Source organism: Saccopteryx leptura, chromosome 1 (assembly GCF_036850995.1).
Source record: "Saccopteryx leptura isolate mSacLep1 chromosome 1, mSacLep1_pri_phased_curated, whole genome shotgun sequence".
NCBI classification, from domain to species: Eukaryota; Metazoa; Chordata; class Mammalia; order Chiroptera; family Emballonuridae; genus Saccopteryx; species Saccopteryx leptura.
Genome location: NC_089503.1, coordinates 49,798,093 through 49,811,518, shown reverse-complemented (window position 1 = coordinate 49,811,518; position 13,426 = coordinate 49,798,093). Strand labels below are relative to the sequence as shown.

The 13,426-nt window shown below is 45.8% G+C and overlaps 1 protein-coding gene across 2 annotated transcripts; it reads left to right on the top strand.

Moving 5' to 3' along the window:
• Positions 1-725: 725 nt before the first annotated feature.
• On the top strand, positions 726-2,927 carry ADM (adrenomedullin). 2 transcript variants are annotated; one of them, XM_066360571.1, is made up of 4 exons: positions 726-859; positions 1,234-1,356; positions 1,498-1,647; positions 1,844-2,927. In XM_066360571.1, exons 2-4 carry the CDS (start codon positions 1,259-1,261, stop codon positions 2,157-2,159), a joined length of 564 nt encoding a protein of 187 aa, XP_066216668.1. In that variant the 5' UTR covers positions 726-859; positions 1,234-1,258; the 3' UTR covers positions 2,160-2,927. The 2 variants fall into 2 exon arrangements, with proteins under 2 accessions (XP_066216668.1, XP_066216667.1); XM_066360570.1 differs by having other exon boundaries at positions 1,841-2,927.
• The last annotated feature ends 10,499 nt before the right edge of the window (positions 2,928-13,426 follow it).

The window sequence follows — 13,426 nt, the reverse complement described above, 5'->3', positions numbered from 1 at the left end:
TATCCCTGTATTTCCAAATAGACACGTAAATTCTGAAACAAGATACTCTCCCCCACCCAAATCTCAATCCTCAAACTAGCCTTTCTGAGCCTTACCCCTATTGAGAAATCTTACTAGCCCATTCCAGGGCCCTGATGTCTCCGCGGCTCTCGTGGGTGGTTGGGGGGGGGGGGCGAGGTGTGTGAAAGCGAGCCCCTCTCCTTTAGGCTGTGCTTTGTGCCTTGCCTCCGCTGCTCCGATGGAGTCTGGGGTCGAGGCCAGCTCAGGCTCGAAGCCGGCAGAGGGCGCGGTCCACTCGGGGCCGCAGCTCCCGGGGCCAGGGTTTGGCCCATCCGCGTGGTGTCCCCGCTGGGTCCTGTAGTTCCATACCAGGAGGACTTGCATTCGAGGCTGCATAGATAGATAGTAGGTAAGGACTCCAGAAAGTTGTACCGGCCCTACTTCGCCCGGGCTTACAGCGTGAACCCTGTGCCGAGTCAGGACTGTGAAAGTTCCTGTACCAATCTCCTGGAGCACATCCCTAAGCCCTCTGGTCATAAGGTGCACCCCCACCTCCAAACCCTAAACGTCACACCCCACACGCACCAGCAAGCGCCGAGCGCGCCCGAGAGCAAGAGCGCGCACACCGCAGGGAAGAAAGGGAGGGCGGGCGGCAGCCCAGGCCCCGCCCCCTGAGCGCCTATAAAGCGGGGGAACCAGAGCTAGCCACTCAGTGGTTTCTCGGTGACAGTAGGCGAAACAGCTCGGGCTTTACCACCTCTGGTTTCTTACCGCAGCTTAGACGTGGGGGTTTTACTACTGCTAGAGCGCCATCTCGAACGTCATCCTCCCAGATCTTTGCAGATCACCCCCTCAGCAGGTAGGTGCAGCAGGTGGGGTGTGTAGTGGAATGGCCCTTGCCCAGGCGAGAGACTGGGGGCGCTGGGTGAGGGGTCCTTCGAGGGGTGCGTCCCACCTACTAGCCCCAGCTCCTACACACAACTGGAACTCCAGTACCCCCTGCTCTGTCAGCCAAATTCTGAGGAGTTGAACAGGAAACCTCTCAGAGCCTGGCACTGGGCAGCGGCCTCTCCTGCGAGGCATGTCCCCCGCCCGGCGGGTGCAAACGCGGCCGGCGCCTCTCTGTGCCTCGGGGAGAGAAGCGTCTGAGCCGCCCGCGCGGGCGCCCCCCTCAGTGCCCGGCCGGAGCGGCGTGGCGGGACTGAGAGCTCACGCCCCTGTCTCCTTCCCAAGGGTCTGCGTGAGCGTCGCCGCCGGGATGAAGCTGGCTCCCGTCGCCCTCCTGTACTTGGGCTCGCTCGCCTTCCTCGGCGCGGACACCGCGCGGCTCGACGTGGCGTCCGAGTTCCGAAAGAAGTGAGTTGCAGGCAGAGCTTTCCTCAGCCCTGGACCCTGGAAGACAGGGAAAGTGGCCGCTGGTCCCGAGGGCTTAGAAGCAAACGCGAGTGGCTGGGATCTTTTGGGTCCATGCGAATCGAGTTTATTTGTGTTTTCCAGATGGAATAAATGGGCACTAAGTCGTGGGAAGAGAGAACTTCGGGTGACCAGCAGCTACCCCACCGGGCTCGCCGACCTGAAGGCGGGGCCTGTCCAGACAATCGTTCAGCCCCAGGACGTGAAGGGCGCCTCTCGCAGCGCCCAGGCTGGGTAGGTACCTGCCCGACCCCGCCGTCGCGGGGGGAGAAAAGGCCGCTCTCCGTCCTTACCCTGGCCCCGGGGGTCGTCAGGGCTGGGTGGCAGTTTCCAGCCCCCTCTAGTCCTACAATGCTTCCGTTCCTGGTGGCTGGGGCCGAAGCCCTGCTCGATGGGGGTCTCACGCCGCCTTCCTTTCCCCCTCCAGCAGCCCGGACGCCGCCCGCATCCGAGTCAAGCGCTACCGCCAGAGTATGAACAGATTTCAGGGTTTGCGGAGCTCGGGCTGTCGATTCGGGACGTGCACCGTGCAGAAGCTGGCGCATCAGATCTACCAGTTGACAGACAAGGACAAAGACGGTGTCGCCCCCAGGAACAAGATCAGCCCTCAGGGCTATGGTCGCCGGCGCCGGCGCTCCTTGTCCGAGGCCGGCCGGGACCGGACTCTGTTGTCCCCGGAGCCACAGACGCGCCCGGCTCCAGCCTCCCGCAGGAATCAAGCGCTCGCCACCCTCTTTAGGATTTAGGCCCCCGTGGCAGCAGCTATCAGTCGCGTCTGCAGCCGGATGGCGCCTCCCGGAGCGGAGGGCTTCCCCGAGCTGAGCCTCTCAGCCGTTGGGGACCGAGCTGAGTCAGCCCCGCCTAGACTGGGAGTCCCGGAGGCACCGTCCGGCGGCGAGCCTCGGCTTTGCAGGAGTCCCTCCTCCTCAGAGACAGCGTTCCTTTCGCCCTAACCGGGCCCGGGTGTCCCAGGGGGACAGAGGAATCCGAGGGAGTATGTGCCAGGCTCACGGAGAGGAGAGACTGAGAATAAAATGCTGAGACCCCCCCCCGGGGCAAGGGTCCGAGCCACTGCCGTGCCCCCCTGAACCGATTTCTCAAGGGGTGTCATCCCACCTGGGCGCAAGCCCCCACTATTACTTGAACCTTCCAAAACCTAGAGAGGAAAAGTGCAATGCGTGTTGTCTATACAGAGGTAACTATCAATATTTAAGTTTGTTGCTGTCAAGATTTTTTTTGTAACTTCAAATATAGAGATATTTTTGTACGTTATATATTGTATTAAGGGCATTTTAAAGCAATTGTATTGTCTCTCTCCTCAGTATTTTAATACGTGAATGTCTCAGCGAGGTGTAACATTGCTGTTTGCTGCGTGGAATGTGTGAGAGTTTTGTGTGTGTGAAAGAGAGACTTATTACTTCTTGTGGAAGAAGGAAATACCGCGTCTGTATAATCTATTTACATAAAACGAGTGATATGCGAAATAGCAAACCAATAAACTGCCTCAATGCTGATTCATTCTCGGGTCACGCGTCTTGTGAGGGAGGGTGCACCTGGTTCTGGGAGGCCTGGGAGACTTTGGGTCATGCCGCCTGGTGTGGGAGGTGGGACAGTTGCACCGGTGGGTGCTGACCCCTCTCCGCGCCCGCTGAACAGTCCGGAGTTACGCTCTCCCTGCGGGGCGCGCGGAGCTTCGAGAAACAGGTTAAGATTTTGTGGACATGCGGGTGGTAAAGCCTCGCGTGGCGGCTGGGCCGGGTGGAATAGGGTGAGCTCTAGTGGGGAGCGAACCTGGATTCTCCAGATTGTGCCAGAGTCCCAGATTTTATGAAGTTGATCACGGGATTCTTCGCGAAAGCGCGCCTCGGAGAGTTGGGGCTTTCTCCCGAGCCTTCTAATTCTGAGGAGTCACCCCAGGCTGCCGCGGTGTTCAAGTTAGAAGCTACTCCAGCAAAATGTTCGGACTCCTCGGGGAAACTGGCAGTGAGGCGGGAAACCTCAACCGTCTCCCAGCCGGGTGTCCCAGCGTGCCGGCGGACTCATAAGCTAGGCTGCGGCGCCTCCAGCCGGCCGCCTTGCACGAGTGCGAGAGCCGTCAGGCAGTACGTGCTGTTTAATAAGCTCTCCTACGTGGGAGTCAGCACATAGCCTTAATGAAAGAGGAAAGAAAAAAAAAAAAGTTTGCAGATGCCAACCAGGGCCACCCCCCCCCCCCCCCAGACCTGCACGGCGGCTCCGGGTTCTGGGACCGTGACTCAGCGCCCACACGCTGCGCAGAGTGCAGCTGCTGGCCGGAGGCACGTGGGACGGACGTGCCGCCGGAACCGTGTGCCTCCGACCGCCTCAGACCTCCATTGTTCCGCCTCCCGTTGCTGCTGTCCTCTTCCTTCCTCCTTACCAAGCTTTTATTCATTTTTTTCTCCACTTTTCTCCAGCCTTCCATTTCTCTCCTTCCTTCCTTCCTCCTCCTTGCTTTACGTTTTATCATCTTAGAAGGTTGACGCCAGTTCCAGTGATAGAAGCCAGACGATAAGCCCCACTGACTAGAAGGGCAGGGGACATGGGAACAAGATAGAAAAGGAAGAAAAGAGGAAGCACCCCTGATTTTTTATTTTTCTGCCCCTTTGGTCTCATCCAATATTCTGAAAACCCAGGATGGAGACCAACTACTTATCCTTTCCAGAAAGTTTTCCTGGCCTTTCTACTTCAAGGCATAGCTGAAATGTTACTGCTTATAGGTGATTTCAGAAATCTTGCTGGTGAAGAAAATCTGAGGGTGAGTATGGAGAATGGAAATATTTCCAGGACATTCAACCTTCTCCTGGGCCTTTTGTATCTGTTGCATATCACAGGGGCCCTTCTGAGGGCCTAGAATAGTGCCTTTCAGGAAAGGCCCGCCTATACGTTGAAAGAGACAGGTCCTAGGTTGGGGTCCAAAGACTTCTGATGCAGTTTTCGATTTAGAAGAAAGTAGATCCCAGGATACGGAATTTTTTTGAGACTAGAGAAGGCCTCAATTCTGGGTACCTGGCTGTTGACAGTGTCAATCTCCATATGGTTCACTGTCGTATTTGCTCTTAATTTTGTGAGGTTCATTAGAATTGATGGGGTTATAAATATAGCAGCAAAGCATCCTTGTCCTCAATAACTTTTCAAAAAAATTTTTTATTTATTGATTTTTAGTGAGAGAGGAAGGGAGACAGGAACATCAATTTGTTCCTGTATGTGCTTTGACCTGGGATCAAACTAGCAACCTCAGTACTTTGGGACAATGCTCTAACCCAGTGGTCCCCAACACCCTGGTCACGGACCGGTACTGGTTCGTGGGCCATTTGGTACCGGTCCGCAGAGAAAGAATAAATAACCTACATTATTTCCATTTTATTTATATTTAAGTCTGAAAGATGTTTTATTTTTTTAAAATGACCAGATTCCCTCTGTTTCATCCATCTAAGACTCTTGACGCTTGTCTCGTAAGTTCGACAATTATATTAAAAAATATCACAGTTTTTATGCCGGTCGCATAATTTTATTTTGTGCATTTATCCATCCCACCCTAAAGGCCGGTCTGTGAAAATATTTTCTGACATTAAACCGGTCCGTGGGCCAAAAAAGGTTGGGGACCACTGCTCTAACCAACTTAGCTATCCAGCCAGGGCCTCAATTGTCTTTTAATAAATATTCTCTTAGAGGGAACTCTGTGCTAGGCACTACAAAAGGTACAGGGCACATATGAATGAAAGAGTGATTAAAATGACAGTCATGGAATTTCTGTGCCAGTGAGTGGCTCTGGGTGGTCTGAAGGGGGCTACAGAAATTACAGAGAGCAGCAGCCACTTCAGCCTTGCAGACAGTGGCTTGGGATTGCATACCCTTTTCCTTGAGCCAAGGTTTGTCCCATAGCCACAGAGCCCTGCAGCCAAACCCCACCCTGGCAGAACTTCAGCCGGCTGAAAAAGCTGCCAAAGGCAGGTTGGGCACTAGCTTAGGGCTGTTCCGAGCAGAGACCAGGCATCTAGTCTTCTGCCCAGGGAGTCTCATGACTCTCTTCGAAGAAATCCAAGGCTAGTGAAGGAGATGGTTCAGCTCCGAGATGAAAGAGGCAGCTGCTTAGCTGGAGTCCTTTCCAACCGAAATTCGTGTGATTGGAGACATGTCTGAAGAGACAGAGGCCCTCTTAACACCAGACAAGTTCAGGATTGACTGAATGTCACCATCAATCCTTGGGACCTACCTTCTGGATTTTTTTCATAAGGTGTTGAAGCCTGTCAGGATAAGGCTTCCTGATGCCAAGAACACATCGTTTATCAAAGATGATGAGTCATTTGTGAACTGATTCGACCTGTCTGCAGTTAAGGAGTAGTCACAGCTTTTATCTTTAGCTACTGTTGCTGGCTGTGGGAATGGTACCATCCATTTGTAATCAAACAGAGGGTACCAGGCAATTTCTTGAAAAGCCAACACTTGGCTGAACAGCTAAGGATGGAAGGGAGTGATGGGGGGACATGGAAACTGATCCTTTTAAAATTTTTTCTTTTTATAAATTTTATTTATTAATTTTAGAGAGGAGAGAGAGAGAGAGAAGAGGGGGAGGAGCAGGAAGCATCAACTCCCATATGTACCTTGACCAGACAAGCTCAGGGTTTCAAATCCATGACTTCAGTGTTCCAGGTTGATGCTTTATACACTGCGCCACCACAGGTCAGGCCTGATCCTTTTCTTTTCTTTTTTTTAGCACCTGCTCTGTATCAGACATTCTCCTGGCCACTTTATATGCCTTATCTCATTTAATTCTTATAGCAGCCTTGTGAAGTAGGTGTTATTATCTCTGGTGATAGATAAGGTAACTGAACCTCAGAGACATAGAGTAACTTAGCCAAGGTCACATAGTGAGTAGTAAGTGCTGGAGTTTCGATTTGCACCCAAGTGCTATGGGTTATTTTGATGTTAGGAAGACATAGAGGGTAAAGCGGGTTAATTTTAACATTTGGATTCTCAAGCTAGATGTCCCCAAATGTCTTTTAATCCGGGATCACTTGACGGGTTGGTGATTTACACCTGCGGTTCTGAAAGATTTACATGAGGCTGGTTGACTGGGAAGAATTGCTTCAGTGGTATGCTTAGTGAGGGCAAAATAAATAAATGAAGTGAGTTTTTACATTCTTGGTCCTGGTTTGAAGCAGGGATTATAAATCAAGAATAGTCTTTTATTTTTCCCCTTGAGCTAAGCCACTGACCTCTCTGGTTTTCATTGCCAAATATAGTTAGAACATACACTGACGACCTCAAGAGCTGGCTTCTGAAGGGAGGGCCTTCTGAGCTATTCCTGGCCAAACACAGTCCCGCACTGTAGGTCTTTAGTCGCCTGGAAGAACACCTGTGTCTACAAAGCTGCAAATACAGTTTCCACCCTTGAGGTGGAACCTTTTGTCTTTGGCAACTACTACCTAAGGCAACTTTTCAGAGGTTGTTTTGAGCCAACTCTGAGAAAGAGTTATGAATGCTGCCCTTCCTCTCTTCAGCCAAGGAGAGGGCCCTGTTATCCTGAGTCCCACAGAGATTTCTGCCAAAGCTGGATTGGAGGCTTGGTCTTCATTTGCATGGGAAGAAGGGTGAGGCTAGATAGCTTTCAGGTGGTCCTACTGGTCAAATTCCCGAGTTATTTTGGTACATTCTGGAAAAACAATAAAATGACTGTGACCACACAAGCAGCAGAATTTAGCGGGTTATTGTACATTTATCTAACAGCAGGAAAGTAGTTCTGAGTATTAAGATGAATTTTTGAAACAAAAAGTGTGCATTTTACTTATTACACAATATTTATTCAGTGTAGAAAAAAATAGATTCACCTTTTATACTATTCCCAGAGATAACCTCTATCAATATTTTAGTTCATACTCTTTTAGACATTTATATATAATACATATACACATACTTTTACTAATTAAATTTAAGTGTGGAGAACTGAATTAAAAATACTCCTTTGTTTAAGGAACATTGTCATTACCAATCTATGGAAAACTCCTCTCTTGTTTCAATTATTGTCTTTTTTTCTCCTTTGATTCCCGTACCCCTCCCCATATCCTTTATCGGAACCTTCTTGAGCATGTTTGATATCTGTACTTGTTATATGTGTATAATTTTGTAAAATCTGTTGTGTTGCTTTGTGACTATGTCTTTTTAATATACAAATATATATTTTTTAAATTAGCATCTTTTATTGAATTTATTGAGGTGTGACATTGGTTAATAAAATTACACAAGTTTCAGGTGCACAATTCTATAATACATTATCTGAATAATGTATTCAGTGTTCACCACCCCAACTCAAGTCTCCTTTCATCACCATTTATGTCCTATTTACCCTCTTCTACAACCCTTCTTCCCAGCCCCTTTCCCTCTAGTAATCACCATACTGTTGTCGATGTATGATTTATTTTTTTTGCTTAATCACTTCATCTTGTCCACCCAGCCCCCAACCCCACCCCTCTGAGAGCTGTCAGTCTGTTCTCTGTATCTAACAGTCTGTTTCTATTTTGTTTACTTATTTTGTTCATTAGATTGCACATATAAGTGAAATCATGTGGTATTTTCCTTTTCTCTGACTGGCTTATTTCACTTAGAATAATACTCTTCAGGTCCATCCAGGCTGTCACAAAAGGTAAGATTTCCTTTTTTTATGGCCAAGTTGTGCCCCATTGTGTAAATGTACCACAGCTTTTTTATCCACTCATCCACTGATGGAAACTTAGGCTGCTTCCAAACCTTAGGTATTGTAAATAACATTGCAGTGAACATAGGGCGCATGTATTCTTTCAAATTAGTGCTTTGAGCTTCTTTGGATATATTCCCAGAAGTGGAATTGCTGGGTCATAAGGCAGTTCCATTTTTAATTCTTTGAGGTAACTCCACACTGCTTTCCACAGTAGCTACACCAGTCTGCATTGCCACCAACAGTGCAGGATGTTTTCCTTTTCTCCACATCCTTGCCAACACTTTTTTTAAAATTACATTTATTGGGGTGACACTGCTCCATAGCGTCATACAGGTTTCAAATTTACCATTCTATGATACAAGAGCTGTATATTGCATTGTGTGCTCACCACCCAATGTCAAATTATCTTCCATCATCATATATTTGACTCCATTTACCCTTTACCATCTCACACCCCCTTCCCTCTGGTAACCACCATACTATTGTCTGTGTCTATGAGTTTCAGTTGTTTGTTTTTGTTTTTTAGCTACACAGAGAGAGGGACAGACAGGAAGGGAGAGAGATGAGAAGCATCAATTCTTTGTTGTGATTCCTTAGTTGTTCATTGATTGCTTTCTTATATGTACCTTGACTGGGGGGCTCCAGCAGAGCAAGTGACCCCTTGCTCAAGCTAGCAACCTTGGATTCAAGCCAGTGACCTTGGGCTTCAAGCCAGTGACCTTTGGGCTCAAGCCAACAATCGTGGAGTCATGTCTATGATCCCATGGTCAAGCTGGATGAGCCTGTGCTCAAGCCAGCGGCCTTGGGGTTTCAAACCTGGGTCATCTGTGTCCCAGTCCAACACTCGATCCACTGTGCCACTGCCTGGTCAGAAGAGTTTCAGTTTTATATCCCACATATTAGTGAAATCATATGTTCTTAGTTTTTTCTGACTTATTTCAATTAGCATAATAATCTCAAGGTCCATCAATATTGTCACAAATGGCAGTATTTTATATTTTCTTGTGGCTGAATAGTATTCCATAGTATATATGTACCACAGCTTCTTTATCCAATCCTCTATTGAAGGACACTTTGGTTGTCTTCATGTCTTGGCTACCATGAATAATGCTGCAACGAAATAGGAGTGCATATATCTTTGCAAGCAAACGTGTTGTTTTATTGATTATAACCATTCTGACAGGCATGAAGTGATAGTTCATTGTGGTTTTAATTACATTTCTATGATGGTAAATGACATTTAGCGTCTTTTAATATGTCTATTGGCCATCTGTATGTCCTCTTTGGAGAAGTGTCTATTCAAGTCTGTTGCCCTTTTTTTTTAATTGGATTGGGGTTTTTTTGTTTGTTTGTTTTGTTTGTGGTGTTGAGATTTATAAGTTCTTTATAAATTTTGGATATTAACCTCTTCTCAAGTGTATCATTGGTGAATATGTTCTTCCATTCAGTGGGTTGTCTTTTCATTTTATTGATGGTTTCCTTTGCTGTGCAAAAATTTTTTTAGTTTGATGTAGTAACATTTGAATATATTGGCTTAAAATATTTTCTTTTTTTTAAAAATTATTTTTATTTTTTATTTATTCATTTTTTAGAGAAGAGAGACAGAGAGAGAGAGAGAGAGAGAGAGAGAGAAAGGGGGGAGGAGCAGGAAGCATTAACTCCTGTATGTGCCTTGACCGGGCAAGCCCAGGGTTTTGAACCGGTGACCTTAGCATTCCAAGTCGATGCTTGATCCACTGCGCCACCACAGGTCAGGCAAGCTTAAAATATTTTCTTTTTTTCTTATCAAACACTTAAAAAACAATTATCAAAGTAGATTAGTTCATCTTACTACTATGTATTACTCCATAATATTCATCTTCCACATTTTGGTTTTCATAAGAAAAGTAAATGAGGGACACTTGAGTTACCTCCAGAACCTTTCTGTCACAAATAAGATGAACATATCATTTTGCTATTCTCTTATGGATCAGAATAAGAATTTCTTAAGATGGCATCACTAGGTCAAAAAGCTTCTAATACAGATTATGCTAAATTCTGTTAGATTGCTTTCCAGAATACCTATTTGTATTCCTACCAGCATTGCCTCAGAGTTCCCACCTCCCCAAGTCCTTGCCAGCCTCCACATGGAGCCACTTTTTTTTTTAAAGATTTTATTTATTGATTTTACAGAGAGAGGAGAGAGAGAAGGGAGGGGGAATGAGAAGTATCAACTCATGGTTGCTTCACTTTAGTTGTTCATTAATTGATGCTTGTTGTATGTGCCTTGATTGGGCAAGCCCGGGGTTTTAAACCAGTGACCTCAGAGTTCCAGGTTGACGCTTTATCCACAGAGACACCACAGACCAGGAAGACTCATTTTTTTAATGTTTGCCTGCCTGATGATGAGTATAAAGTCATATGGTTCTATTGTTTTAATTTTAACTACTGATTACTTGTAAATATTATTAGTCACTTGAATTTTCCCTAATGGGCCCCACAAATTTTTAAATGTTGGTTCTTAGTGGTCTGTAACTTGCTTTTTTACACTGTTCAATATATTTGGGTCATCTTTCCATGTCAGTAAATATAGCTATACAACATCATTTTTATTTCCTGCATAGTATTTCAATCATGTGAAAATGTCATAGCCCTTGCCGGTTGGTTCAGTGGTAGAGTGTCAGCCCAGCTTGTGAATGTTCCAGGTTTGATTCCTGGTCAGGGCACACAGGAGAAGTGACCATCTGCTTCTCCACCCCTCCTGCTCCCCTTCTTTCTCTTCCTCTCCCACCGCCATGGTTCTACTTGTTCGAGCACATCAGCCCCGGGTGCTGAGGATGGCTTTGTGGAGCCTCTGCCTCAGGTACTATTAAGCTTGGTTGCAGGCATAGTCCCAGATGGGCAGAGCACTGGCTCCAGATGGAGGTTGCCAGGTGGATCCCAGTTGGAACGCATGCAGGAGTCTGTCGCTTTGCCTCCCTTCTTCTCACTTGGAAAAGAAGAAAAAAAGAAAGAAAGAAAATGTCATAATATTGTGACTACTCCTCTCTGCTATTGAGCCTTAAGGATTTCATGTCTACATTTTACCATGCAAAATGCCCCCATATATGATACATCTTTGTACCTTTATTTTATAGTAATTTTATGAATTATTTTAAGGATAAATTCTTAGAAGAAACTTATTGGGTCAATGAATATGTACATTTTTGTCCTTGTTAACTGCCAATTTGTCCTCTAGCATGATCAGTTTTTACTTCTATTAATATTATATAAATGTAAATTTTCTATATTCTTAGCAATACTGGCTATTATGTATTTTTATCCTTCTTTCTAATATTGTCACTCAATAAGTATACATGTTATTTCTTACTAGTTTTTAGAAAGCTTTAATCTTTTCCTATATTTCTGAGCCTGCATTTTACATCTCAAAATTCTAAACATATTTAGCTTATCATTCCATTTCCCTAACTCTATTATCTTTATCAGCTGACTCTTGTTCATTATGATTTTTTACCTCCTATTTTCTGTAAATTTATGTTCTTAGCTCATCTTATTAAAGCTTAACTGTGGTGATTCTGTATGGCCTGGGTTGAAATGAATCCTTCTGGAGAGGCTTCTGTTTGCTTCTTCTTACTGCCCCGGACTTAGTACCACCCTGGAACTATTTTTAATATGAATTTATTGATTAAAAATAAGATTTTATTTATTGAATTTAGAGAGCAAAAAAAAGAAAGGGTGAGTGGGGGAGAAGCGGGAAGCATCAACTTATAGCAGTTACTTCTCATATGTGCCCTGACCAAGGGAGCCCAGGGTTTCGAACTGGTGACCTTAGCAGTCTAGGTTGATGCTTTATCCACTGGGCCACCACAGGCCAGGCAATAGGTTTAATGTTCTTAAACCATACACATGTGCATCTGTACTGGAGATGTGAGGTGTAGCCTTTTGAGGATCCTGGATTTACCTGACTGTCTTGGTTTTTTTTCTTCTGTGCTACCAAGAAAAGGAACCCCTCCCCAAAGCCCAGGAAACTGCTTTTCAGCTCAAACTTTCCATTCTTGTTTTTAGTGATCTTGGTTTGGTCTTCTGTGTATTTCATGTATTTTCATGGGAGTTCAGTTATGCATTGAAAATAATGTTGAGCATATTTTACTAGCATTTCTAGAGGATTAATAGCAGAATTTTCAGATTATCTAGTCTACCATATTGAACTAGGAGTTAGTATTAACTATTCTCATTATTACTTTAACTTATTTCTTTGATTAATATTAATATTAAGCCTGACCAGGTGGTGGTGCAGTGGATAGAGCATCAGCCTGGTATGCAGAGGTCCCAGGTTTGAAACCTCGAGATTGCCAGCTTGACCGTGGGGTTACTGGCTTGAGCATGGGATCATTGACATGATCCCATGATCACTGGCTTGAGCCCAAGGTTGCTGGCTTGAGCAAGGGGTCACTTGCTCTGCTGGAGCCCCTTGGTCAAGGCACATATGATAAAGCAATCAATGAACAACTAAGGTGCCACAATGAAGACTTGATGTTTCTCATCTCTCTCCCTTCCTATCTGTCTCCATCTGTTCCTCTCTCTGTCTTTTTTTGCAAAAAAAAGTAAAATTAAGTAATTTTCATATCTTTATGATAATTTATATTTCCTTATATGAATTTTTAGTTATTGATCCTTTTACTTTATTGGAGTGTTTGTTTCCTCCTATTGAATTATTTTAATTAATTTTTTTATTAATTAATTTTAGAGAGAGAGAGGAAGGCAGAGAGAGGGAAAAGAATGTATAGAGAGAAACATCAATTTGTTGTTCCAATTATTTATGCATTTATTGGTTAATTTTTGTATGTGTCCTTAACGGGGATTGAACCCACAACCTTGGCATATGGAGATGACACTCTAACCAACTGAGTTACCCTGCCAGGGCTTTCCTATTGATTTGAAATACTATTTAATGATTAAGAATATTAAAATTTAGTCATATAGGCCCTGGCCGGTTGGCTCAGTGGTAGAGTGTCGGCCTGGCTTGTGGAAGTCCCAGGTTCGATTCCCGGCCAGGGCATACAGGAGAGGCACCCATCTGCTTCTCCACCCCTCCCCCTCTCCTTCCTCTCTGTCTCTCTCTTCCCCTCCCGCAGCCGAGGCTCCATTGGAGCAAAAAGATGGCCCGGGCGCTGGGGATGGCTCCTTGGCCTCTGCCCCAGGCGCTAGAGTGGCTCTGGTTGCGACAGAGCGATGCCCCAGTTGGGCAGAGCATCGCCCCCTGGTGGGCGTGCCGGGTGGATCCCGGTCGGGCCTATGAGGGAGTCTGTCTGACTGTCT

Bases quoted from the DNA above. Each gene is read 5' to 3' on its own strand.
- ADM (XM_066360570.1), top strand. From the start codon at position 1,259: ATGAAGCTGGCTCCCGTCGCCCTCCTGTACTTGGGCTCGCTCGCCTTC. The intron at 1,357-1,497 runs GTGAGTTGCAGG...TGTGTTTTCCAG, and splicing joins GCGTCCGAGTTCCGAAAGAA to ATGGAATAAATGGGCACTAA. The intron at 1,648-1,840 runs GTAGGTACCTGC...TTCCCCCTCCAG, and splicing joins TCTCGCAGCGCCCAGGCTGG to CAGCCCGGACGCCGCCCGCA.